This window comes from Capra hircus, chromosome 23 (assembly GCF_001704415.2).
Source record: "Capra hircus breed San Clemente chromosome 23, ASM170441v1, whole genome shotgun sequence".
NCBI classification, from domain to species: Eukaryota; Metazoa; Chordata; class Mammalia; order Artiodactyla; family Bovidae; genus Capra; species Capra hircus.
Genome location: NC_030830.1, coordinates 22,755,100 through 22,781,363, shown reverse-complemented (window position 1 = coordinate 22,781,363; position 26,264 = coordinate 22,755,100). Strand labels below are relative to the sequence as shown.

Genomic DNA, 26,264 nt, shown 5'->3' with positions numbered 1-26,264 from the left:
CAGTGTTTGCTATGGATAATCCAGACTGCAAAGTTTAGTAGAGCCAACAGTCATTTATCATCGATGACAATCTTACACATTCTCCTCCAAAAGAAGCCCAAGATTTCCCCCCAAACCACCCAGCATCTTGCCTATTCCACAGAAGGAGAAAATGAAGTTCCCAGCAAGGACCGAGGTCCTGTGGGTTCTGTCTGCCAAGAATTAGTGGTTTCAGTTTATGCAGAGGTGTGGATTCTCCGAGAAGCATCTGTACTGACCACATGAAACAATACCCTCTCCTCAGAAGGGGAAAGAAGATCGCTTATCACCCCACACCTCTGCTTCCAGGTCCTGACCTTCCTCCAGGGCACAGGGCAGTCACTGTGAAGTTCCCAATAATAGAAAGGGAAGAGTCCACACTAACAACCGAAGGGCTACGGCTGCTTCAGGGGCCCCCGCTCACCCAGTTCCCCCTTCTTTCACTTGCCCTCCGGCCACACTGTCCTTCCTCCTCACCACCTCCCCAGGGGTGGTCAGGGAAAGAAAGCCCCTCCCTCATCCCCCTCAATGTTCCTCCACTCCCCCCGCCCCATCACTAGGGTGTCCAGGACATTGTGTGATTCAGGAAACAGCTCAGACGTGAGGTTCGCAGCAGGCCGAGGAGGAGGAAGAAGGCGCTGTGGGAGCAGAGGAGGTGGTTGTTGCCTCAGGGAGGGGCTCTGAGGGTCCCGCTGGAGGGGGCAGGGGGATCTGGCCGTGGGGCAGGGGCTCTGGAATGCAGCCTCCTTCACCGCCGCTGCTGCCGCTGCTGCTGCTGCTGCTGTGCTGGCCAGCCGTCAGAACCAGAGGTGAGTCATGCGGGGGGCAAGAGGCCAGGCGACCCACCTTCCTTAGGAGGTGGTCCGGTGGGTGGGGGACAGAGGGCCAAAGTCCTCACTTTGAGGCAACACTGGATGGAGAAGATTCTTGCCCCCAAAATGGGACAGTCGGCAGGGAGACCCGACTCTGCTCCTGCAGCTACACAGACCAAGGCTGTGGGCCTCGTGCCAGGGGTGGTGACCGCAGGGGGATGGGTGAGAGGGTGCCCACCCCCGGGCAGAACCAAGCAGGCCCTGGAACTAGGAGACAGCACACTCTTGCAATCACATTTAGGAAGAAGAGAGGAAACAGAGCGGCCACCTGCTAGGGGAAGAGATGAGAGGGAACAGGAGATGGAGACATGGGAAAGTCAAAGGCTCACCAAGTCCCTTTCCCGGTCCAGCTGTCCCCACCCCCTGTGGCTCAATGCTGGGCCCTTCCGAGAGGAAATCCCTTTAGTGTTTCAGCCATTCACCTCCCAGGAGTCCTCTCAGCCCCCCTCCTGATCCCTGTTGTCTTGCTTCCGAGGGATGGGGCCTGAAGCTGGACTTGGGAGGCCAGAGAATAAACAGGAAAGGAAGGGTGGGGATTAGTAACTGAGAGACCTGGGATCTAGGGGGCTGGGGTGTGAGTGCCACGTGGGGACTAGAACAGGGGCGTAGAGGCGATGGTGGTGTGGAGCACCTTCGTGGGCTGCTGCAGGCAGGTCCCTCCAGAGCATCCAAAGGAGGGCAAGTGGAGCGTGATGCTCCCTGCTCCCATCTCACCCTCATCTCCATCCCTAGGGCTGCAGTGTGGGAGTTTCCCAGAACCCTGTGCCAACGGAGGCACCTGCCTGAGCCTATCCCAGGGGCAAGGGACCTGCCAGTGAGTGCAACTCGTGGGAGTGGGAGACGGGGAAGGGGAACAAGGGAGGGGATGGGGAGAATGGGGGAGAAAGGAAGGAGGCAAAGCAGATGAAGAGAAACAAATGAAGGCAAAGGAGGGAGGTAGGCAGGAGCAGAGGGTCAGGATGTGAACTTTCCTCTCTCCACCCCTCCCAGGTGTGCCCCTGGCTTCCTGGGTGAGACATGCCAGTTTCCTGACCCCTGCCAGGATGCCCAGCCCTGCCAGAACGGAGGCAGCTGCCACGCCTTTCTTCCCACCCTTCCCGGCTCCCCTGGCATCCCCTCTCCCACGGCCCCCAGCTTCTTCTGCACCTGCCCCTCTGGCTTCACTGGCGATAGGTGCCAGGCCCAGATCAAGGACCCCTGTTCCTCCTTCTGTTCCAAAATGGGCCGCTGCCACCTCCAGGCCTCGGGCCGCCCACGATGCTCCTGCATGCCCGGATGGACAGGTGAGCGCTGATGGGAGAGGGAGGAAGGGACAGGAGGGGGCCGTGGCTGGGCTGCAGGGTAGGAGAGATGGAACTGGAGCCCAAGAGGCTGTGAGCCCTTGGAAGACGGAGGCCGTGAGAATCAACCAGCCAATTCTTGGTGATCCATTTACCCGAAACTGACATTCACCAGCAGAACTGTAATGACTGCTAAAACCCTGAGCTATTTCCAAGCCAGCTGGTAAAGAATTACTGCCATAGCCCCCTTAGCACAGCACCCTGACCACTTTCCCAGCCCCCTCAACCTCCCCTGACCCAGTAGCTAGAGGGCTAATGCCCAGCACATCAGGGGACCTCCAGGACTCTGCATTCTTTATTTATTTGTTTATTTTAATTGGAGAATAATGACTTTACAATATCATGGGGTTTTTTGCCATACATCAATATGAATCAGCCACAGGTATACATGTGGCCCCCCTATCCTGAACCCTCCCCCAATCTCCCTCCCCACCCCATCCCTCTGGATTGTCCCAGAGTACGGGCTTTGGATGCCCTGCTTCATGCATTGAACTTGCACTGGACTTCTATGTTACATATGGTAATGTACATGCTTCAGTGCTATTCTCTTAAATCATCCCATCCTCATCCTCTCCCGCTGACTCCAGAAGTCTATTCTTTATGTCTGTGTCTCCTTGGCTGCCCTGCACATAAGATTGTTAGTACCATCTTTCTAATACTCTGCATTCTGAGCACCCGAGTGGCTCCTTTTCTGAGTGGTGGGAGCCCACGCTATCATCAGGGAAGACTGCAGTGGTGGGAGGTGTGATGGGGATGGGAGGATCTGACCTGGAGAGAGGAATGGGTGTCCGTCCCAGGAGGAGGGGTGCAGTCCTGGGGCACAAGAGCAGGACGTATGGTGGGCAGGTGTGCTACCCTGTCAGGGGTGCCAGGACATAGCTGTGAGGACCTGGAGAGAAAGACTCCATGGCACCTAAGGAGGAGAGGACTGGGCCAGGAAGCAAAGCCCACGTGACCAGGAAGAGCTTGGACGCAGGTACCTCCAGGAGGGGTGGACTAGAGGCAAGGCTTCTCAGACTTGAGCAGGCACAGCAGTCACCTTTGACTGATTGGTGGATGGATGGATGGATGGATGGATGGATGGATGGATGGACTGTGTGTGCTCAATCGCGTCCAACTTCTTTGCAACCCTGGAAGGCCTTAAAAATGCTAGTGCCCCCATCCCAGAAAGCCTGCTCCAATTGGTCTGGAGTAGACCCAGGGAATGGAGATTCTTAAACTAACTGGGAGATTCTGAGGAAACTGGGCCTGCAACTGGGTGTGAGAGACCAGCGTATATGACAACAAGGATGGGCAGTGGCGACTTGCCAGACCTTGTGCTTCAGAGGAGGGGCTCTGGGCAGCCCCCTCCTCAGGCCCAACACCATTTCTGCCACTGACTAGACATGACCTTGCATATGATATTTAAGCAGTCTGGATCCTCAGTTGTCAGCCAGTGTCCACGCTTCATAAGGCTGTTGTGGATAGGAAAGGGGGAGAGGCTCAGAAAGTGCTTACTTGGTTCAGTTCCAGCAGCCACTGCCACCATTCCCACCAGTGTGTATGGCTGTGGAATCTCTTTACCGTGATGCACTGCGCCCACCCAAAGATCAGGGAATCAGGACGAGAGGCGAGATGACTGCCCGAGGGCACACGGCTGGCCGGGGCTAAGCCAGGGGCTAATCTTCAGAGGATCCGTGCTTTCTACTTCCCCACCATGTGTTCATTCAGGTCCAACTCTTTGCGATCCCATGGACTGTAGCCCACCAGGCTCCTCCGTCCATGGGATTTCCCAGGCAAGAATACTGGAGCGAGTTGCCATTTCCTTCTCCAGGGGATCTTCTCCACCCAGGTCACCACAAAAGGGACAGACACCAAGTCCCAGATTTTCCCAAGCAGGGTTGAGTCGCAATACTCCCACCAATAGCCACATGTTCAGTTTTCGGCTGGAAAAAAATGTGGTCACTCCAGAAAGAACCCTTCCCCCAAAATGATAAAACTGAGGATGATGGACCAGGACAGGGAGAGGATGGGAAGAAGGGAAGGAAATACGGAGGTCAGACACAGAGATAACCCAGAGTGACAGCGGGTCATTCTGGAGGAGCTGGAATGTGTGCCCTGCTGGAAACGGCCCTCTCACCATCTGTCCTCTACGTCAGGTGAGCAGTGCCAGCTTCGAGACTTCTGCTCAGCCAACCCCTGCGTCAACGGAGGGGTGTGTCTGGCCACCTACCCCCAGATCCAGTGCCGCTGCCCACCCGGCTTCGAGGGCCATGCCTGCGAACATGACGTCAACGAGTGTTACCTGGACCCAGGACCCTGCCCCAAGGGCACCATCTGCCATAACACCCTGGGATCCTTCCAGTGTCTCTGCCCCGCTGGGCGGGAGGGTCCACGCTGTGGACTCCGGCCGGGACCCTGCACCCCCAGGGGCTGTCTCAATGGGGGCACCTGTCAACTCGTTCCAGGGAGAGACTCCACCTTCCACCTGTGCCTGTGTCCCCCAGGTGCGTCCTCACAGGGGTCTTCCTGAGGTCCCTCTCAGGGCATGGAGGTGGTGTCCCATGGGTCCCTTCTCTCAGCTCATCACACGACCCTGTCAGGCTTCACAGGCCCAAGCTGTGAGGTGAATCCAGATGACTGTGTCGGGCACCAGTGTCAGAACGGGGGCACCTGCCAGGATGGGCTGGGCACCTACACCTGCCTCTGCCCAGAGGCCTGGACAGGTGAGTCGTTTAAGCCAAGCTGATGGCACCGGTGGCCCAGATGGTCAGCCCCGGCTCTCCAGTCTTCACAGGGCCCCCAGCTGCAGCATCTGTCCCCTTCTCACGCCCCTACAGGCTGGGATTGCTCTGAAGATGTGGACGAATGTGAGGTTCAGGGTCCCCCTCGCTGCAGAAATGGGGGCACCTGCCAGAACTCAGCTGGCGACTTCCACTGTGTGTGTGTGAGTGGCTGGGGAGGCGCTGGCTGCGAGGAGAACCTGGACGACTGTGTGGCCGCCACCTGCGCCCCCGGGTCCACCTGCCTTGACCGCGTGGGCTCCTTCTCCTGCCTCTGCCCACCTGGGCGCACAGGTGTGACGCAGAGGCTCAGGGAGGCGGAAGGTGGAGATGCTAGGTGACAGAAGCCCCAGGAGAGTGCCTGGGAGCTTCGATCAGCCTCTGAGCACCTCACCCACCCCGCCCTCCAGGCCTCCTGTGCCACATGGAGGACATGTGTCTGAGTCAACCATGCCATGAGGAAGCCCAGTGCAGCACCAACCCCCTGAGCGGCTCCACACTCTGCGTGTGTCAGCCGGGCTACACAGGGCCCACCTGCCACCAGGACTTGGACGAGTGTCAGATGGGTGAGGCACCCCCCCCCCCATCAGACCCTCTCTAAGCCCCCACACAGCCTCTATACTGAAGAGGGAAACAGGCAAACTGTTTTTCAAACTAGAAATCATCTCAGGAATTCTCTGGTGGTCCAATGGTTAGGATGCCGCTATTTCACTGCTGAAGGCCAGGATACAATCCCTGGCCGGGGAACTAAGATCCCACAGGCTGCACAGCGGCCAAATAAAGAAATGAACATCTCTTTTTTCCTGAATTTGTCCTTATTGGGCATCTCTTTCTTACCCAGTCTTCTCACCAATACTCAGCCCTCCAGGCCGCATTTAGTCATCTCTCCAGTGTTTTTCAGATTTTTTTTTTAATGTGGACCATTTTTTTTAATTCTTCATTGAATTTGTTACAAAGTTGCTTCTGCTTTATGTTTTGGTTTTTTGGCATCAGGCATGTGGAATCTTAGCTCTCTGACCGGGGAGTGAACCCACACCCCCTGCATTGGAGGTGAAGTCTTAAGCACTGGACCACCAGGGAAGTCCCACTCCGTCTCCACTTTAAGGTCACAACCCCTTTCCCCACTCTGATCTCATTTGCCACAGACAGGCCCCCCACACTTTCCTTGCCTCTCAGGCCTTCTTGCCCTTCCACCCTGAGCCCGGTGGACTCCCAGGTCTTCTCTCCTCCCAGCTCAGCAAGGCCCCAGTCTCTGTGAACACGGCGGCTCCTGCCTCAACACACCCGGCTCCTTTGAGTGCCTCTGTCCGCCTGGCTACACGGGCTCCCGCTGCGAGGCCGATCACAACGAGTGCCTGTCGCAGCCCTGCCACCGGGGCGGCACCTGCCTGGACCTGCTCGCCACCTTCCAGTGCCTCTGCCCACCAGGTACCAGCTGAATGGGGCCTTGGGTGGAGGAGCCAGGGAACTAGTGTGCTGAAGCCACAGTACGTGACCCGTCCAGAGAATGGTTAGCCTGAGGCCAGTTGGGGCCAGACAGCAAAGAAGGCTTCTCCTCGTCTCCTCATCCCCCAGATGAAAACTTTAAGAAACCAGTGCCCCCCGCAGGACAAGAGCTTCCACAGATGGCAGTGAGCTCACACACTGCTCAACTCTGTGTTCACTTCACGGTCACCGTAGCAGGTACAGCCTGATTCACTGTATGCAGAGGCCCATCCAGGGACAGAAAAGCAGCAGTTAATAAACTTTTCATGCTGCAGCCTCTGCTCATGTCAACCCAGAATGTTCCACCTACTCAGGGAAACTCCCCTGTAGAGATCAAGAGTAACCTTTTAAATTCCAAAGGGTCTGTGTGCTTGAATCTGGCTCAGTGGGAAAGGAATACTGCAAAGCAGCATCTACCTATAAGTTAGAGTTAAGGGGAGAAACATCTCCCAGGGAGACAGTAATGGAGTCAATAGCAGGGAGCTGGATAAAACTAGACAAATAATAGCTTACTTCTGCCTGAGCATCTTGCGGGCATTATCTAATCTTTACAGTATCCCTCTGAGGTCAGCATTGATACTATGCCCATTTATAAATGAAGGAACTGAAGCACGCAGGGGTTAAGTGGCTTGTTCAAGGTTGCCCAGCTAGTAAGTGGTAGACTCAAACCCAGAGCTTTGATAGTGTCACCCACTACACCACACAGCCTCCTAAGCTGAGAAGTGTCCAAGGAAAAATGCTGAGAACACTATCCAGTCATCCAAGCAAGGGACAAGGTTGTAGATACCAAGGAGCTTCAGAGGCAGGCTCCCCAGACAAAAAGAGGGAGGCAGCCGAGGTCCAGAGGCTGATCTGCGTCAGTTCAGGGTGAGACAGTGGAGACTAGGAGGAGCCTAGAGAAGCAGGACAAGTGTGGGAATGACACAGGTTCCCAAATGCCCTTCAAATCCCCACCTTGATCCCTGGTCTCCCTGGCATGGAGGCCTGCCCAGGTAGCATGGAAAGCTTGGATCACCTCCAAGCAGACGCCCATTTGTCACACTGGTACCTAGAGAACCTCCAGGCTGCTCAGCCCTCCCGGGTGAGCCCTGCCTTCTGAACTGAGGAATGGCCTCAAAAGACACTTCCCTGGAGCCCTCCCACAGGTCCCAACAGGTGCCCTGCTCCCTGAGCTTTCATACTTGAAGGCGACAGAGCCACTGTCCAGCAGAGCAGCAGGGCCTCCCTTCATCTCTCCAAGCCACATGCAGCGGCCCCCTAGGAGGGGCTGTCTGGTGGAGCACCTGGCAGGTCAAGGACAGCGCTGGTTCTGGAACCTGGCCTTTGGGGCAGAAAGGGGGAGGCAGGCGAAGCAAAGCTGACCCCACCTGCATGTTCTCAGGCTTAGAAGGGCGGCTCTGTGAGGTGGAGGTAAACGAATGCGCCTCGGCCCCCTGCTTGAACCGGGCTGACTGCCACGACCTGCTCAATGGCTTCCGGTGCATCTGCCCGCCGGGTAAGTGCAGATTCTGCTCCACGGTTCAGGCCTGGCAGTCACCGGGGGCCTCTCAAAGGTCTCTCAGGCCTGGCCAAGGAGTGCCCCATCTCTCCAACTCCCCTGCTCTCCAAATTGTCTTCTCTTCAGTTCAATTCAGTCACTCAGTCATGTTCGACTCATTGCAACCCCGTGAACCGCAGCACGCCAGGCCTCCCTGTCCATCACCAACTCCCAGAGTCCACCCAAACCCATGTCCATTGAGTTGGTGATGCCATCCAACCATCTCATCCTCTGTCGTCCCCTTCTCCTCCTGCCCTCAATCTTTCCCAGCATCAGGATCTTTTCCAATGAGTCAGCTCTTCACATCAGGTGGCCAAAGTATTGGAGTTTCAGCTTTAAAATCAGTCCTACCAATGAATACCCAGGACTAATCTCCTTTAGGATGGACTGGTTGGATCTCCTTGCAGTCCAAGGGCCTCTCAAGTCTTCTCCAACACCACAGTTCAAAAGCATCAATTCTTCGGTGCTCAGCTTTCCTTATAGTCCAACTCTCACATTCATACATGACTACTGGAAAAACCATAGCCTTGACTAGACGGACCTTTGTTGACAAAGTAATGTCTCTGCTTTTTAATATTCTGTCTAGGTTGGTCATAACTTTCCTCTTACACCCTGCAAATCTTCCCCTGCTCACTCGCCCGCCCTCATCTCTGTCCTGCCAAGTCACCCAAATAACCCTCCCCTCCAGCCCTCCTTCAGAGCCCTCCATACCCTCCCCCTGCCTGCTTGTGGTCCCCATTGGTCTTGGAGCTGATAGCCATGGATGTAGGGAAAGTCACCCCAGACCTTCATTCTCCAGTTTCACGGGACATCCCTCTGCTCCCAGCTATGATAATAACTGATGTTTATTGAATATTTACTCCAAGCCAGGCACTTGGTTATGTATTTTCAAGCATTATCTCATTTAATCCTTTCAGCAGTGCCATGATGTAGGTTATATAATCATTCTCCTTCTACAGGAGAAGAAAAGTGAGAGTGAAAGTCCCTCAGTCAGTTTGACCCTTTGTGACCCCATGGACTATATAGTCTGTGGAATTCTCCAGGCCAGAATACTGGAGTGGGTAGCCTTCCCCTTCTCCAGATGATCTTCCCAACCCAGGGATTGAACCCAGGTCTCCCACATTGCAGGCGGATTCTTTACTAGCTGAGCCATAAAGGCAGCCCACAGAGGAAGAAAGGGGAACCTAGAGAGGTTGGGTAGCTTGCCCAAAGTCACATGGCTGACAGTGGCTGAGTTTCACTTTTATGCATCACCCTCCTGTCATCTCCGCCTGCCCCAGATGTCTTCTCTGGAAGTTCCTCAGGTTCACTTTTCCTAGCAAGGGGAAAGGCCAGGACTTGTATTTATTCTTTTGATAAAATATATTTCCAGCATTAGTACACACATCTAGTTATGCCTTACTTATATGAAGGCTAAAGTTACCAAGTTATGCTCCATTATGTCCTGAAATTCAAATCACTATTAGAGAAGCCCCCACATTGGGGCCTTTGTCATATAATGACACATTTATACAAAACCTCAAAACCCAAACCCTTTGAAACAAGATTCTCTCCTTGCAATTTGTAACCATGTGATTTCTATATTTGTAAAGAGAAAGCTAGGTTTCCCCAGTGGCTCAGTGGTAAAGAATTCACCTGCAATGTGGAGACATAGGTTCCCATCCCTGGATTTGGAAGATCCCCTGGATGAGGGAATGGCTATCCACTCCAATAATCTTGCCCAAAACTCCTGTGGACAGAGCAGCCTGGCAGGCTACAATCCATGGGGTCACAAAAAAGTCAGACTGGACTAAGCAACTAAATAACAAAGAAAAAGCCAAATACAAGTGTTAACTCTTAACTTCTTCTTCTTGCCTTTAAATCTTAAACATTTGTAACAAAGTCCTTCATAAGTCTAGAGAGAGTAAAAAAAAGAAAAAAAGACCTTGGTCATCTCTCACCACTTACTCCCCACCCCACCAGGTTTCACCGGCCCCCGGTGTGAGGAGGACATCAATGAATGCCAAAGCTCCCCCTGTGCCAATGGCGGGGAGTGCCAGGACCAGCCTGGATCCTTCCATTGCAAGTGTCCCCCAGGTAAACTGGGGCTCAAAAACACTGGAGGCGACAGTGGGGATAGGGGCAGACTTCCATGAAGGGCCCTGATTCCCTTGTTGTACCGTAGGCTTTGAAGGCCCACGCTGTCAGGAGGAGGTGGACGAGTGTCTGAGTGGCCCATGCCCCACTGGAGCCAGCTGCCTTGACCTCCCGGGAGCTTTCCTTTGCGTCTGCCCTTCTGGCTTCACAGGTCAGCAGGGGAGAGGTTGGAAAGAACTGGAGCACAACTGGGGTGGAGTCATTGATGAGTGTCTGAGGATTGGGATGTGAGAACAGAATGAGAAAGGAATCCCTGAAAGTTGTGCAGTGCAAAAACTGCACAACCATACAGGCGCTGAGGGTGTTACTGTAGGACTCACATCTGGCTCAACATGAGTGTTATGACTGGAGACCAGGAGCAGAGGAGGAGATTCAAAGGCAAGCCATTCACTTGCTTATTTAGCAAACATTTGTTAACTGCCTACTATGCCGACACAGACACAAAGTTGAGTTGCTATACTTGAGAGACTTTAAATATACTGCAGAAAGACCAGAAGGTCTCTTGTTAGCTCTGAGGAATGCATAGGATCCTATAGGAACACAAAGAATTGACCAACCCAGACTAGAGATGAGAAAGGATGGCTGAACCGAGTCGTAAAGGCTGAGTAGGAGTTTGTCAAGACAGAATGCTAGGCAGTGTGTTTTAGCCACAGATAACAGCACCTGCAAAGGCACTGGGGACAGGGAGGGGAGAAAACGCACCCCACTTAAGGAAATGTAGGACATCCAGAACTTGGGATACCGGGGCAAAGGTGAGAAACGTAGCACTTCTAGGAAGGTCATGTCATGCAGGACCCCATGCGTCATTCTGAAGAAGCTGGTATCCTGAGGCATCAGGGAGCCACTGGAGGATAGGGTAATGGGGAGTGAGCACGTCACGCATAAGAAGTGCCTCCAAACTCATCAAGGACAAAGACGGACTTTGTTTTCTGACTCATTTCCCCACCGTAGGCCATCTCTGTGAAATTCCCCTGTGTGCCCCCAACCTGTGCCAGCCCAAACAAAAATGTAAGGATCAGGAGGACAGTGCCCACTGCCTCTGCCCCGATGGAAACCCAGGCTGTGTCCCCACAGAGGACAACTGCACCTGCCACCACGGGCACTGCCAGAGGTAACATCTTCCAGGCTCTCCCCATTCATAGTCTCCTCTGGGTCCTTCTCAACTAGGGCAGGAGAAGACAGCCAGTGAGGTGCTGGTCTGTAGGAAATGACCAATGGGAGTAGGAAGGAAAGGACAAAGTTCTGAGATCACAACCAATGGGAGGGCTTGACTGGTGAGTGTTATCCAATGAGGGGAGAGTTCATAAATAGAGGAACAAGACTTGGGAGGATCAAAGCAAAAAGAAATGTGTTAAATTCCAGGACCAATTCATCTCATCATTCATTCAGTAAATATTTATTGAGTGTCTATTACGTGTGGATACATTTCCAGGCGCTGGGAAAACAGCACAAAACAAAAGAGACCAAGTTTTCATATCTAACCACACGGAGCTTTTGTTTTAAGATGGAAAAACAGACAATAAACAAGTTATAGAAGGAATAAATGGATAGATGGATAGATCTAGTTGGAGAAAATTAGTGGGGTTTGTCAGGCAAAAGTGGGGGCAATGCTGAGAGCAAAGCCCCTGAGAAAGGGGCCAGAGTCTCAGGACCAGAAAGAGAGCAGTCACAGGGGTCTGACCAATGGGGATGAGAGAATAGAACCTCCACCCTTTCTTTCTATGACCAGATCTTCATGTGTGTGTGATGGGGGTTGGACAGGACCAGAGTGTGACACAGATCTGGGGGGCTGTGTCTCCACCCCCTGTGCCCACGGAGGGACCTGCCACCCCCAGCCCTTTGGCTACAACTGCACCTGCCCCACAGGTTACACAGGTGAGGCGCTCCCTAAACCATGTATACCCTGGGCTGACCACCATCTAAATCAAGGGCAAGGCCAGTGGAGACATGTGTCCAAAGGGCTCTGGGTCTCAGTCACCACCAAGAAGAGCTGGGACTTCCTGGTGGTCCAGTGGTTAAGACTCTGCACTTCCACAGCAGGGGACATGGGTTTGATCCCTGGTCCCAGAACTAAGATTCCACATGCATGCTGCAGGTGCAGCCAAAAAAATTAAAAGAATTGGGCATGGGCTACAGTGCAGGAGGTGGTGAGAATAGAAAAAGGTTGGGTGGGAGAACAGTGTGGATGGAGATGAGGAAGGGAAGGAAAAGGAAGAGAGAAAAGGAAGATTCACTTTCTCAGACCCCACCCACTTCCCTTAGGGCCCACTTGCAGTGAGGAGGTAACAGCCTGTCACTCGGGCCCCTGTCTCAATGGTGGTTCCTGCAGCCCCAGCCCCAGGGGTTACTCCTGCGCCTGCCCTCTGAGCCATACTGGGCTCCGCTGCCAGACCAGCATTGACCACTGTGCCTCTGGTGAGTTCCCACCACGTCCTAGGGCTGGGCCACAGAAGGATGCAGAAGGGGGTCAGGGTATGTTGGTAAAAAATTAACTGGACACATGGAGCCGTTGTTTGGGTGGGGAAGTTGGCAGGGTAGGGGGGCGGTGCCCTGTGTGTGACTCAGGTCACAGGCCAGGTTACAGGCAAGGAACCCAACCCCTCACAGCCTCCTCTCTCCAGCACCGTGCCTCAATGGGGGCACCTGTGTGAACAGGCCGGGCACCTCCTCCTGCCTCTGTGCCCCAGGCTTCCAGGGCCCACGCTGCGAGGGGAGGACCCGTCCCAGCTGCGCGGACAGGTGAGCAGGGCACACAGACCCCTGGAGGAAGGGAGGGTGCCCCTGCCAGCCTTCCGCTCCGTCTCCTCTGGGGCTCCGTGCTGCCTCTCACCCCACGCCCCGCAGCCTTCCACTCTGCCTTCCCTCTGGCTTTCCCACCTCCCCAGCGGTTGCCTCCTCACACACCACACACTCCCACCCCTTGCTTCCCTGACCTTCCTTCCTCCTGCTGTGCCCTCTCTCTCTCTCATCTAGCCCCTGTAGGAACAAGGCAACCTGCCAAGACAGCCCTCAGGGTCCCCGCTGCCTCTGTCCCCCTGGCTACACAGGAGGCAGCTGTCAGGTGAGGGGCCGGGAGCCAGGCGTGCAGAGGAAGGAGGGGGCGGGAGAGCTCCAGTCAGAGGGCCTTGGGCATTGACGGGGGCAGCAGGGAAGCTTAGGAGAGGTGAAAGGAGGTTTGGGAGTCTAGGAATTGAGCACGAGATCTGTATGGTTCGCTGAAAGGATTTTTGATCCCAGCAACTCTTCTGGGATGCACGTATCCAAGGAAACCAGGGAGGGTGACCTGGTCCCAGACCATTCAGGAGACAGTTTTCAGGGGAAGGGATTTTGAGGAGCTGGCAGAGGACCATCTCTGGGCCTGGGAACCTGATGCTCCTTCCTGCCTCACGCTCCCTCCTAACCTTCAGACGCTGATGGACTTATGCGCCCAGAAGCCCTGCCCACAAAATTCCCACTGCCTCCAGACTGGGCCCTCCTTTCAGTGCCTGTGCCTCCAGGGATGGACTGGGCCTCTCTGCAACCTGCCGCTGTCCTCCTGCCAGAGGGTTGCTCTGAGCCAAGGTACCAACCCAAGACCGGCTAGGGAGCAGAGGAAGAGCAAAAAGGTCTCCTCCTCAAACCCATCCCTAAGGACATCCACACACAACAGTTGGCCAACTGACCAACTAAAAGTCGAAGCAACACACACCAACCAGTTATTGAAGCTGCAGCTCAACAACCCAGGACAGCCTAACACAACTCAACTCCTAGAACCACGTTCAACACAATTCAAGCAACACTACACAGCCCAGCCAATCAGACTCCAGTTTAACACAAGTACCAGGAACATAACCCAGTGATCCGGGGTGGAACAACTCAACACTGTCATTACCATTATAACTCAGAGTGAACCACACTTAACCGACCACACGCAACACACTTCACCATGACCCCCTCACTTGGATGTTATGACAACTCCCTGGTAAAAGAATACCTTCCTTGCTCAAATAAGTTTTTTTTTTTAATTTTTTATCTTTGGTTGTGCTGCGTCTTCATTGCCGCTCAAGGTCTTTCTCTAGTTGCAGAGAGCAGGGGCTACTCTCTAATTGTGTTGCATGGGGCTTCCCATTGAGGTGGCTTCTCTTGTGAAGCATGGACTTCAGGCGCACGGGCCTCTGTAGTTGTTGTATGTGGGCTCAGCAGTTATGGCCTGAGGGCCTAGCTCTTCCTAGGCATGTGGGATCTTCCCAGACCAGGGATGGAACCCGTGTCCCCTGCATTGGCAGGAGGATTCTTATCCGTGGTACCACCAGGGAAGTCCTCAAATTAGTTTTAATATGAGAAGAACTCAGGGGAGAGACCATTGTGGAGATGGTTGTTGGGAATCACAGTGAGGGAACATCAGAGAATGGCAAAACCCAGGGGATGGAGTTAGACTGTTAAGCCAAGTGCCTCCACCTGAAGTTTCTCTTGAGTTCTTCCTTGTTTGAGACTTGTTTAAGGCCAAGAATATAGTTGCTTATAATGCTCTGATAAATCAAAAAAGAGGTATTTCTCTTCATTCTGACAAAATATGCAAGAGAAGGAACTTAATTTTTTTTATTGAAGTATAGTTGATTTACAATGTTGTATTAGTTTCAGGTGTACAGCAAAGTGAATCTAAAAAAGAAACAGTCTTTTTTAGATTATTTTCTCATATACACCATTATGGAGTACTGAGTAGAGTTCTCTGTGCTACATAGTAGGTCTTTACTAGTTATCTATTTTATATATAGAAGTGTATATATGTCAATCCCAATCTCCCAATTTATCCCTCTCTCCCTCCTTAACCCTGGTAATCATAAATCTATCTTCTACATCTGTAAATCTGTTTCTGTTTGGGAGATAAGTTCATTTGTATCTTTTCTTTTTTTTTAGATCTCACATATAAGCAACATCATATGGTATTGGTCTTTCTCTGACTTACTCACTTAATACAACAATCTCTAGGTCCATCCATGTTCCGAACTTGTTTAATCTCTTCAGCTTCAGGAGCCTACTGATTCCTCAGGCTCCAGGTGGCCTCCGCCCACCCCAGAGGTATTAGTGGTCCCTCCATGGACCTCTCTGCTCAGTGTCTGGGGCCCCTGCACATCCTCCCAACCCACTTAGCTTTATTGTCTCTCTTCCCAGGCACAGAAGTCTCTTCCCTGTGCCAGAACGGAGGCGTCTGCATTGACAGCGGCCCCTCCCATTTCTGCCACTGTCCCCCTGGATTCCAAGGCAGTACATGCCAGGACCAGGTGAACCCCTGTGAGTCCAGGCCCTGCCAGCATGGGGCTACCTGTGTGGCCCAACCCAATGGTTATCTCTGCCAGGTGAGAAGGTCTAGAGGAGGCGGGGGGAAGACAAAGTTGGGCTGGATATGGAAAACAGCAGTCATGGGGCAGAAAGGGCAGGGAGAAGGCATTTTCATTTACCCCATACGTCCAACCAACCACCAAGTCAAGCTGTTTTCCCTCCTAAGCATTTCTCAGCTCTGTCCTCGCCCCTTCACCCTCATCCCACTGCCTTAGTCCAGGCCTTCGACGCATTCCACCTGGACACCTGCATCAGCCTCCTAACAATATCATCGCTGTCTCCACACTTGTTCTCCTAAAGTTTCACCCTCTATTCCACCACTAGGGTGCTCTGTTGAAAACATTAAGCTGGCCTGCCACTCTCCTACTTGAAACCTTTCAGTGCAGACTTCCCTCGCGGTGGCTCAGCTAATGAAGAATCTGCCTGCAGTGCAAGAGGCGAGGGTTTGACGCCTGGGTTGGGAAGAGCCCCTGCAGATGGGAATGGCAACCCACTGCGGTATTCTTGCCTGGAGAATTCCATGGACAGAGGAGACTAGCAGGCTACAGTCCATTGGGTCACAAAGAGTCAGACATGACTGAGCAACTAACACGTTCACTTTCACTTTCACCAGTGATTAAGACATGCTTCCAATGCGGGGAGCACAGGTTCAATCCCTGGTTGAGGAACTAAGATGCCACATGTCTCGCAGCATGGCCAAAAAACACAAAAACCCTCAGTGACTGCCCACCTCTTCCACAATGAAGTCCCAAACCGGCGTGACCCAGCCCTGCCTCCCTTTCAGGCCTCATCTCTCTTCACCCCCCGCTCAACTCTGCTCCAGCAACACAAAACTGGAGCTGGCTTCCCCACACCCCAGACTGGCTCTTTGGTGGCTTTCCTCACCCCTCTTCCACTGGCTGGTGTCCAGGAGGCAGCTGCCTCAGGGAAATGTCCCTAACTTCTCTCCAGACTGGGTTAGGGCCTCTCCTTGGTGGTTCAGGTCACTGAGCAGGACAGGAAGGCACAGCTGGGTTTCAATTCCAAGCAACCTGATCCGTGTACTCACATCCATGACTTTGAATAGAAGGCACAATCCCATAACTACCCTCTTTCTATAAATTTTCAATGTATTTTCTAACTTTTTATTACAGGCATTTTTAAACATACACAAAAACAGTGTACTGATAAGTAGTGAACCCCCGTGCACCCATTACTCAGCTCTACTTCCTCTTTTATGAAACTCCTTCCTCCAGAAGTTTTCAAAACTCCCACCTCCCTCATCTGCTTCTTCCAACCCTCTGGGCATTCCTCAGACTCTCTCTGAATTGTTTTTTCTCCACCTTTCTGAAACCTTCCTGGTACTCCATTCTTGCATACTCTCCTTCCTCCTGCAAGAACTCACCACATGGTACAGACCTCACAATGACCCTTTTCTCACCAGCAGGATATGAAACAATCAGAAAATGGTTAAGGTCATGAATTACTGAGTCATAGACTTGTGCTGAATCCCAGCTCTGCCACCTACCAGCTGTGTGACTTGTGCAAGGCACTTATCTTTCAAGGAATCAGTTTCCTTTTCCGCAAAGTGAGAGTCAAATGAGATGACCCATAGAGAGGGTGGTCAGGAGAGTTCTAGAGGTTATGTGTATAAATCACACAATCAGTGATAGCTGTCTCTTCTCTGGTTGACTGAGAATTTCATGGAAGCAGGGAAGCAGTTCTAATTTTCTTTGTATTCCTAGAGCCTGAAAAGATACCTGGGCACAAAGTAGGCAATTCAATAAATGCCTGAAAGCAAAAGTGTTAGTCCTTTGGCCGTGTCTGACTCTTTGCAATCTCATGGTCTGTCCATGGAATTCTCCAGGCCAGAATACAGGAGTGGGTTGCCATTTTCTTCTCCAGGCTATCATCCTGACCCCGTCTCCTGCATTGCAGGCAGATTCTTTACCATCTGAGCTACCAGGGAAGTCTAATAAAAGCTTATAAACTAATAAAGCATGAGAGAACCCAGTGGGTGTGTGGTTGGAAGAGGAAGGTTTTATCAAAAATGGAATTATATCTAGTGGTAATGAATTATAGAGATTGGGACTTGGAAGGGGACAAGGTCCATATTACCAAACAATAGTGTCTCGTGTGGAACTGAGGTGAAAGGGTTAGGCTACACGTGACTGTGATGGAGGGTGAGCTGAGTGATGCTTTGAGTTGGAAGGTGGGATGGTAGGCAGACCATCTTGCACTGGGTCCCTAGAGTGCCAGGAGGGGCTCACTTACTGGTTCCCTGTCTGACCTTCTTTGCCTACCAGTGTGCACCCGGCTACAGTGGACAGAACTGCTCAAAGGAACCAGACGCGTGTCAATCCCAGCCCTGTCACAACCAGGGGACCTGCACCTCCAAACCCGGAGGCTTCCACTGTGCCTGCCCGCCGGGCTTTGTGGGGCTGCGCTGTGAGGGGGACGTGGATGAGTGTCTGGACAGGCCCTGTCACCCCACAGGCACTGCAGCCTGCCATTCTCTGGCCAACGCCTTCTACTGCCAGTGTCTGCCTGGACACACAGGTGAGGCCTGAGATAGGGGCGTGAGCATCTCTAGCCATAGCTGAACTGACCATGGAAGGCCAGACAAGCCCCACCCACAAGGCAGCCTGGTCATCTGGCCCATTCCCTGCCTCAGACCCCAGCCTAGAGAACATGCACCACCATCCCTGGGCCTGGGCAGCGAGTGCTGGGCTGACTCCCAGGAATGAGCTGGGAAGGAGGCCGCGACTAAAGCAGTGTCATGTTCAATCCCACCCCACCGCAGGCCAGTGGTGTGAAGTGGAGCTAGACCCCTGCCAGAGCCAGCCCTGTGCCCACGGGGGGTCATGTGAGGCCACAGCAGGGACACCCCCAGGATTCACCTGCCACTGCCCCCAGGTGAGTGACCACAGGCTGCTTCCTCTGTTGCCCCCAACGCTAACACAAAAGAAACCCTGAGCTGGGAACCGGGGGGGTGGGGGGTGGGGGGGGGGGTCACCCGAGAAGGAATTATCAGAGAAAGCCATCTCAGGTCCAGAGGGGGACCTGGCCCTCAGAAGCAGCGATGGGGAAAGGCAGAATCAGGTGGAAGTTTGAATGGAACTTTCAGAAGTCATGGACATTGCCTGCAGGAAGGTCTGCAAGGCTGGCTGGGTGACCGTGAATAAGTTCTTTTAACTCAGTGTGTGTATTTGTTTATAGATCTCAGATGCATGAAAATGGGTTCGTCTTTTTATATTTATTTACTTATTTTTGGCTGCCCTGGGTCTTCATTGCTGCGCCAGGGCTTTCTCTAGTTGCAAGGAGCAGGGGCTTCTCAATGTGGTGGCTTCTCTTGTTGCCGAGCACAGGCTCTAGGCTCTAGGCATAGGCTTCGGTAGCTGCAGCTTACAGACTTCAGGGAGCAGTCTTGGTAGCTGTGGCACACAGGCTTAATTTCCCCATGGCATGTGGGATCGTCCCAGGCCAGGGATCGAACCTGTGTCCCCTGCATTGGCAGAAAGATCCTTAACCACTGGACCCCAGGGAAAGTGAAAGTGAAAGTCACTTAGTTGTGTCCGACTCTTTGCAACCCCATGGACTACACATATACAGTCCATGGAATTCTCCAGGCCAGAATACTGGAGTGGGTGGCCTTTTCCCTTTTCCAGGGAATCTTCCCAACCCAGGGATCAAACCCAGGTCTCCCGCATTGCGGGCGGATTCTTTACCAGCTGAGGCACAAGGGAAGGCTACGAATACTGGAGTGGGTAGCCTATCCCTTCTCCAGCGGATCTTCCTGACTCAGGAATCGAACGAGGGTCTGCAGCATTGCAGGCGGATTCTTTACTGAGCTATGAGAGAAGCCCTAGGTTAATCTTAAACCCTGGTTCATGGTACAGTAAAATACAAATTAACATTAGTTTATGCATAGCCTTCCTTTATTTAAAAGATAACACCAGTGAACTTAACCCAAAAATTACATTTTACCCTTTACTATTGTTACAAATTACTTTTTTCCCTTTATAACTGTTTTTGCCTTTATTGTTGTTACAAATTACATTTTTCCACAGGGTTTTGAAGGCCCCACCTGCAGCCACAGAGCCCCCTCCTGCGGTCTCCATCACTGCCACCATGGTGGCCTCTGTCTGCCCTCCCCCAAGCCTGGACTCCCACCCCGCTGCGCCTGCCTCAATGGTTATGGGGGTCCTGATTGCCTGACCCCACCAGCTCCTTCAGGCTGCGGCCCTCCTTCTCCATGCCTACACAATGGTAGCTGCTCAGAGACACCCGGGCTAGGGGGCCCAGGCTTTCGCTGTTCCTGCCCTGCCAGCTCTCCAGGGCCCCGGTGTCAGAGGCCCGGAGTCAAGGGATGCGAGGGCAGAAGTGGAGATGGGGCCTGCGATGCTGGCTGCAGTGGCCCAGGCGGAAACTGGGATGGGGGGGACTGCTCCCTGGGGGTCCCAGACCCCTGGAAGGGCTGCCCCTCCCATTCCCGGTGCTGGCTTCTCTTCCGGGACGGGCAGTGCCACCCACAGTGTGACTCTGAAGAGTGTTTGTTTGATGGCTACGACTGTGAGACTCCTCCAGCCTGCACGTGAGCCTGAAACTGATTTGGGATGATGGGCGGGGGATGGTGGGGGAGGCAGGATGAAGACAGACGGAAAGACAAAGAAGAGTCTGAGTTACAGTGTGATCATAGCCTCACGCTCCGGGGAGCTTCCACTCTAATAACCATTGCTAAACAAGGATAGAAGACACTAGACTCCAACCCTAGGGAATGAGGCAGCATGAATATTTAACATGGGGACCAAGAAAGAGGGCACTGCCTGTCTGGGCTACCCTCTGAGTGTCATGGGAACCCTGGCCTCAAGCCAGGCAACTCTTGTTGCCATGGAGAATCTCCCCTAGCAACCAGCATCCCTGAGGGAAAAGGGCTCCCTTTTAGGGAGCCAGAAGTTGGGGAGGGTAGAGAGGGGACAGTGTTAGGAAACAAAGGTCAGTAGATATTAGGGTGTCTGGACTAGCTACAGTCCAGGGAGTAAACCCACTACTCCAGAACTGCCCCCACTAAGCAGAGAGCCCTAGAGTCTGTAGAGTATCAGGAATCCTTTCTGGGACGAGGGAATCAGGTTTCTTCAGAGTCCTGAGCCCCCATCTCCTCACCCCACAGTCCAGCCTATGACCAGTACTGCCGCGATCACTTCCACAATGGACACTGCGAAAAGGGCTGCAACACGGCAGAGTGTGGCTGGGACGGGGGTGACTGCAGGCCGGAAGATGGGAATTCAGAGTGGGGGCCCTCCCTGGCCTTGTTGGTGGTGCTGAGCCCCTCAACCCTGGACCAGCAGCTGCTTGCCCTGGCCCGGGTGCTGTCCCTGACTCTGAGGGTAGGGCTCTGGGTGAGGAAGGACAGTGAAGGCAGGGACATGGTATACCCCTATCCTGGAGCCCAAGCAGAAGAGGAGCTAGGAGGAACCCCAGACCCCTCGAAGCAGGAGAGAGCAGCCCCCCAAACAGAGCCTACAGGCAAGGAGACAGACTCCCTGAGCACTGGGTAAGAACCACGGGGGGGCAAGGTGGGGGAGGAAAGACATCAGTTCTTTAACCGGCAGAGGGGAGCCAGGGACCAACCCCGGGGTCTCTTCCCCACAGGTTTGTGGTGGTGATGGGTGTGGACTTGTCCCGCTGTGGCCCCGAGCACCCTGCATCCCACTGCCCCTGGGACCCTGGGCTCCTACTCCGCTTCCTTGCTGCGATGGCCGCAGTGGGGGCCCTGGAACCCCTACTGCCAGGACCCCTGCTGGCTGCCCACCCTCGTGCAGGCACTGGTAGGTGATCCTGTCATTTCCCTGATTTTGCTCCCAGGCCAGCTTTCACGCCAGCAACCTCAACAAAATCAAATGAAACAGAAGCACTGAGACCCCAAATGTTGTTTGTGGAGACTTACCCTTGTTAACCTTCTTCTCTAAGTATATCTCCTCACAACCCATTTGCTCTGCAATCTCCATCTCCCTGAGTCTTTTATCCTAACCTCTATCACACACCGCCCACAAACCTTGAGTTCTGGCCTTTTCTAATAAGCCAAGAGTTATCCAATCATCTGCAAATCAAACCGTTCATAGCATTATGAAAGAATAACAACTCTAATATGCTACTTACTATGCGCCAGGCCTTGCTCTAAGCATTTTACAGTATTATTTAATCCTTCCAACAAACCCTATGAGGCAAGTACTATTATTATTCCTATTTTACAGTTGAGGAAACTGAGGCAAAAAGAGGTATCTGCACTTGCTCAAAGGTCTCACCAGAGTACCCAGCCTCACCAAGCATGGCCTCTTTTTCTGTGTCTCTTCCACCAGAGCCCTCTGCCAACCAGCTTCCCTGGCCTGTACTGTGCTCCCCCGTGGTCGGGGTCCTTCTCCTGGCCCTTGGGGCTCTTCTTGTCCTCCAGCTCATCCGACGCAAGCGCCGAGAGCATGGGGCCCTCTGGCTGCCCCCTGGGTTCACTCGCAGGCCCCGGACTCAGCCAGTTTCCCGTCGACGTCGACCCCCCCTGGGCGAGGACAGCATCGGCCTCAAGTGAGAGTGAGAAAGAACTGGGGCTCAGGGAGGGGACTCTTTCCCATGGAGATATTGGTGATCAGAAGCAAGAACAGAAGCTATTGCAGAACCTGAAGACACAGGAAGGGACAGGAAGGGGAGAGAAGTGGGAAGGCTGCTGGGAATCTCTGGAGCCCTGAAGGTCCTCTCCCCACCCACCCCCTTCCAGGGCGCTGAAAGCAGAGGCAGAAATGGATGAGGATGGTGTTGTGATGTGCTCAGTCCTCAAGGAAGGAGAAGAGGTGGGCCAGGTGAAAGCAGTGGGGCAAGAATGGCCCTAAAGTGATGGAGGGGTTGAAGGGACGAGTCACCTTGCCTTCACTGACCCTTGTTCTGATCCCCAAGGCTGAAGAAATGGCCTCACCCCCCAAGTGCCAGCTCTGGTCTCTGAGCAGCGACTGCCAAGAGCTCCCCCAGGCAGCCATGCTGACTCCTCCCCAGGATTCTGAGATGGATGTCCCTGACGTGGACACCCAGGGACCTGGTACGTGAGTCAACCTAGACCAAGAAAATGAAAACTCCCTTTGACCCCTTTTAGAATCACAAAGTCCTCTGATATCTGAACTGGATTAACCAATACTAAAGTAAGTGCTTCAGAACAGTCAAAGTGTGGTCCCCCGACAGAAGCAGCAGCATCACCAGGGAAATTGTTAGAAATATTATTAATTTTCAGGTTCCACTCCAGAGCTTCTGACTCAATTCAAAATACTGGGGAATCTGTGTTTTAACAAGCCCTGTAGGTGAGTCTGAACCAGGACTCAAGTTTGAGAATCACTGCTCTAAAATGTTAAAGTATTAAGACCTGACACTTCCTTTTACAGAGGAGGAAACTGAAGCCCAGAGCAAAACAGAAAGTCACTGACACAAGCCACACAAAAATAAAGATCCCAAGCTGGGCTTCTTGACACCTCAGGCTGTGATTCTCCCTGAGCCTCCATGTTCTCCCACTTTCCCAGTTGTCCCCCATTTCTCATGTCTCATCCACAGATGGGGTGACACCCCTGATGTCAGCAGTCTGCTGTGGGGGCGTGGAGTCCAGGACCTACCAGGAGACATGGCTGGGAAGTCCTGAGCCCTGGGAACCTCTGCTGGAGGGAGGGGCCTGTCCCCAGGTTCACACTGTGGGTACGGGGGAGACACCCCTGCACCTGGCTGCTCGATTCTCCCGGCCAACCGCTGCCCGCCGCCTCCTCGAGGCTGGAGCCAACCCCAACCAGCCAGACCGGGCAGGGCGCACCCCTCTTCACACGGCTGTGGCTGCTGATGCTAGGGAGGTTTGCCAGGTCAGTGCACACTGGGGTTGCTAAAGGACACTGGGCAAGCTTGCAAGTAAGGCTGGGCAAAAGCCTTCTCCAGGGTTTGGCAAAGAGGAAGGTGATGACTGGGGACTGATAGAGAAACAAGAACAGAAGAACAGAACTGAATATGGATTGGGAGGTGGGTTAGCAGTAAGAGGGGCCTTAGTTGGCAATCCAGATATACCAGCAGTCATTGGTCCTCTCTGGCCCCTCCAGCTCTTACTCCGCAGCAGACAGACTGCAGTGGATGCACGGACAGAGGATGGGACCACAGCCCTGATGTTGGCCGCCAGGCTGGCTGTCGAAGACCTGGTTGAAGAACTGATTGCAGCCCAAGCAGATGTGGGGGCCAGAGACAAATGGGGTATGGATGTGGAGAAGCTGATGTTGTGCTATAGAGAAACTGAGCAAATGGGGTGTGAGGTAAGATCTAAAAAATGGGGGGGGACAGCAGAGGAACCAACCGGAACCTGGGGCATTCACACACACACGCACACGAGCACACACACACACACACACACGCTGCCCTTGCCCACCGGCAACTAGGATGGAGGAAGAGTGTCTGTGAAAACGGAGAAGGGTCTCGTGGGAGGGACGCGGCCTGCCGGTCCCATAGACCCCAGAACAATGCCCTATTGTCCCTCCCGCGCGCCGGTGACGTCACCAGGGGCAACGCTTCCTGCAGGGCGACCGTCACCTGGGCAACGCTTCCGCCTCGGAGGGACCCGGCGGGCGGAACAACCCTTCCCCCAAGAGCAGAACCCGTGGGAAACAGGAACCCAGGCGTCTGGCCCCCAGCCTCGCGGTAACTACCTCTCACGTGGTCCCCTAGGAAAAACAGCGCTGCACTGGGCCGCCGCCGTGAACAACGCCCGGGCCGCCCGCTCCCTTCTCCAGGCAGGAGCCGATAAAGACGCGCAGGATGGCAGGGTTAGATGGGACCCCTAACAAACTGGGAGCGGGAGAGGTGAACTGCGAAAACCCTGAAGGGGCGGGGCAGCGGTCAAGAAGGAGGGCCAGTCCTGCGGGCGTGGCCTTCCCTGACCTCGCCCTTGGCTGTTTCCTCTCGCGCAGGAGCAGACGCCGCTGTTCCTGGCGGCCCGAGAAGGGGCGATGGAGGTAGCTCAGCTGCTGCTGGGGCTGGGAGCCGCCCGAGGGCTACGGGACCAGGCCGGGCTGACACCCGGAGACGTCGCCCGCCAGCGCAACCACTGGGATCTGCTGACGCTGCTGGAAGGGGCGGGGCCACCGGAGGCGCGTCACAAACCCACGCCGGGCCGCGGGGCCGGCACCTTCCAGCGCGCGCGGACCGCGTCCGGAAGCGTGCCCCCGCGTGGGGGCGGGGCTGTGCCGCGCTGCCGGACGCTGTCAGCCGGAGCCCGTCCGCAAGCCCGGACTTTGTCCGTAGACTTGGCCGCGCACGGGGGCGGGGCCTACTCGCACTGCCGGAGCCTATCGCAAGAAACAGGAGAAGGCCCGCCCCTCCGCGGCCGTAGGTTCTCAGCAGGCATGCGCGGGCCTCGGCCCAACCCTGCAATAGTGCGAGGAAGATCCGGGGTCTCGGCCGGGGGCGGGGGCGTGGCCGCAGCTGTTGACTGGCCCTGCAACTGGGTGGCCCTAGGAGCCTGCGGCCCCGCCTCCAACACGCCAATCCCGCCTCCTTGCCTAACACCGTCCCCTGAGAGGGGTTCCCCTCAAGTTGCCTGGGGTCCCCCAGCCCCCCAAGTAATACCCTTAAATGCAGGAGGCGAGGGTCAAAAATAAAAGGCTACATTTCAGGGAGGGATTCTAAAAGTGGGTACTCATTAAATGACAAGCAGTCTCGAAGGCCTCTAGATTTTAAGATCCTTGTGCCTCGAAAGTGAGGGATCAAGAGGTCCCTCCCAAAATGATGTACATCACATCGTCTTCCACGTGGGGAAACTGCAGCCCTGGAAAGAGGGTTCAGGGTCCTGGGATGAAGCACCCTGATGAGATGGCCAGCCCCTCTCAGAAAAGAAGGATGAGGGGTTATAGGCAGTACCCTTGAACCAAGAACTGCAAATTGACAGAATGTGAGATGTTCTTTTCTGTATATTGTTCCCAAAGGGAGCCTCTATCGCCTGAAATCCCCAATACCCGCAAACCGCTAACATATTTATTGAGCGCCTACTGTGTGCCAGGCACTGTGTAGGCGCTGAAGACAGGGCCAAGGGTTACTCCAACTGATGATTCCTTGCATTCTCCCCACCACACCCTACCCCCAAACAAACTACTGCAGGGATGAAGTGCCACCCTTCTAGCCGCCACTATCTCTAAGAACCCCAAATCTGTCACCCCATAATAAAGATGATTTGAAGTGTTACAGTCTTTTGGGGTTGGGGAATGGAAAAAATATGAAATTGACTGCATCATGTTTTCAGAATTTTGTGCCCTAGGTTCAACATGTGGATGGAAGCTTTCAGCATAGTTTTAAGAGCAAGAATAAGACTTGGGGTCCTATGTTAGTTTAAGGAATCATCTAAAGTCTCTGTAATCCAGTGAGAAACCACACACATGCATACTCTTCATCCCTCTTGGAAGGGCATTTTGTTATAGCCACTTAGATCTGATTCCTGAGGCCTCAAGTAGAGGGAGATGGAGAGAGCATCAAACTTTAACTACCATTCAGCAGTAGGGTTATGCCTCTTTCGTGGCGATGGACCTGAAACACACAGGCATGAAGCATTTTGAAAACTAATAATAACTACTATTTATTGAGCATTCACTACAGGACAAATGCTTTATCACATTTGATCCTCATATCAACAGTACAAATGGGGGGAAAAAAAAAAAACCTCCTTTTTACTCTTCGAGAATCTGAGGCACAAAGATTGTATTTGCCCAAGATTGCAAGGCATTAAGTGGCAGAACCTGATCTCTTTCTTCATCATATTTCA

The 26,264-nt window shown here is 53.7% G+C and overlaps 1 protein-coding gene across 2 annotated transcripts; it reads left to right on the top strand.

Annotated features, from left to right (window-relative positions):
- NOTCH4 (notch 4) lies at nucleotides 614–25,695 on the top strand. 2 transcript variants are annotated; one of them, XM_018038809.1, is made up of 30 exons: nucleotides 614–827; nucleotides 1,623–1,704; nucleotides 1,881–2,173; nucleotides 4,369–4,716; nucleotides 4,813–4,935; nucleotides 5,050–5,286; nucleotides 5,403–5,558; nucleotides 6,226–6,420; nucleotides 7,859–7,972; nucleotides 9,977–10,090; nucleotides 10,179–10,301; nucleotides 11,102–11,261; nucleotides 11,880–12,025; nucleotides 12,413–12,565; nucleotides 12,772–12,889; nucleotides 13,124–13,211; nucleotides 13,558–13,711; nucleotides 15,302–15,486; nucleotides 17,755–18,007; nucleotides 18,252–18,364; nucleotides 19,519–20,042; nucleotides 20,619–21,002; nucleotides 21,101–21,276; nucleotides 21,808–22,027; nucleotides 22,218–22,290; nucleotides 22,394–22,532; nucleotides 23,036–23,331; nucleotides 23,563–23,710; nucleotides 24,179–24,276; nucleotides 24,421–25,695. In XM_018038809.1, the coding sequence occupies exons 1-30, from the start codon at nucleotides 755–757 to the stop codon at nucleotides 25,108–25,110; spliced, it is 5,976 nt and encodes a 1,991-aa protein (XP_017894298.1). In that variant the 5' UTR covers nucleotides 614–754; the 3' UTR covers nucleotides 25,111–25,695. The 2 variants fall into 2 exon arrangements, with proteins under 2 accessions (XP_017894298.1, XP_017894297.1); XM_018038808.1 differs by having other exon boundaries at nucleotides 22,218–22,299.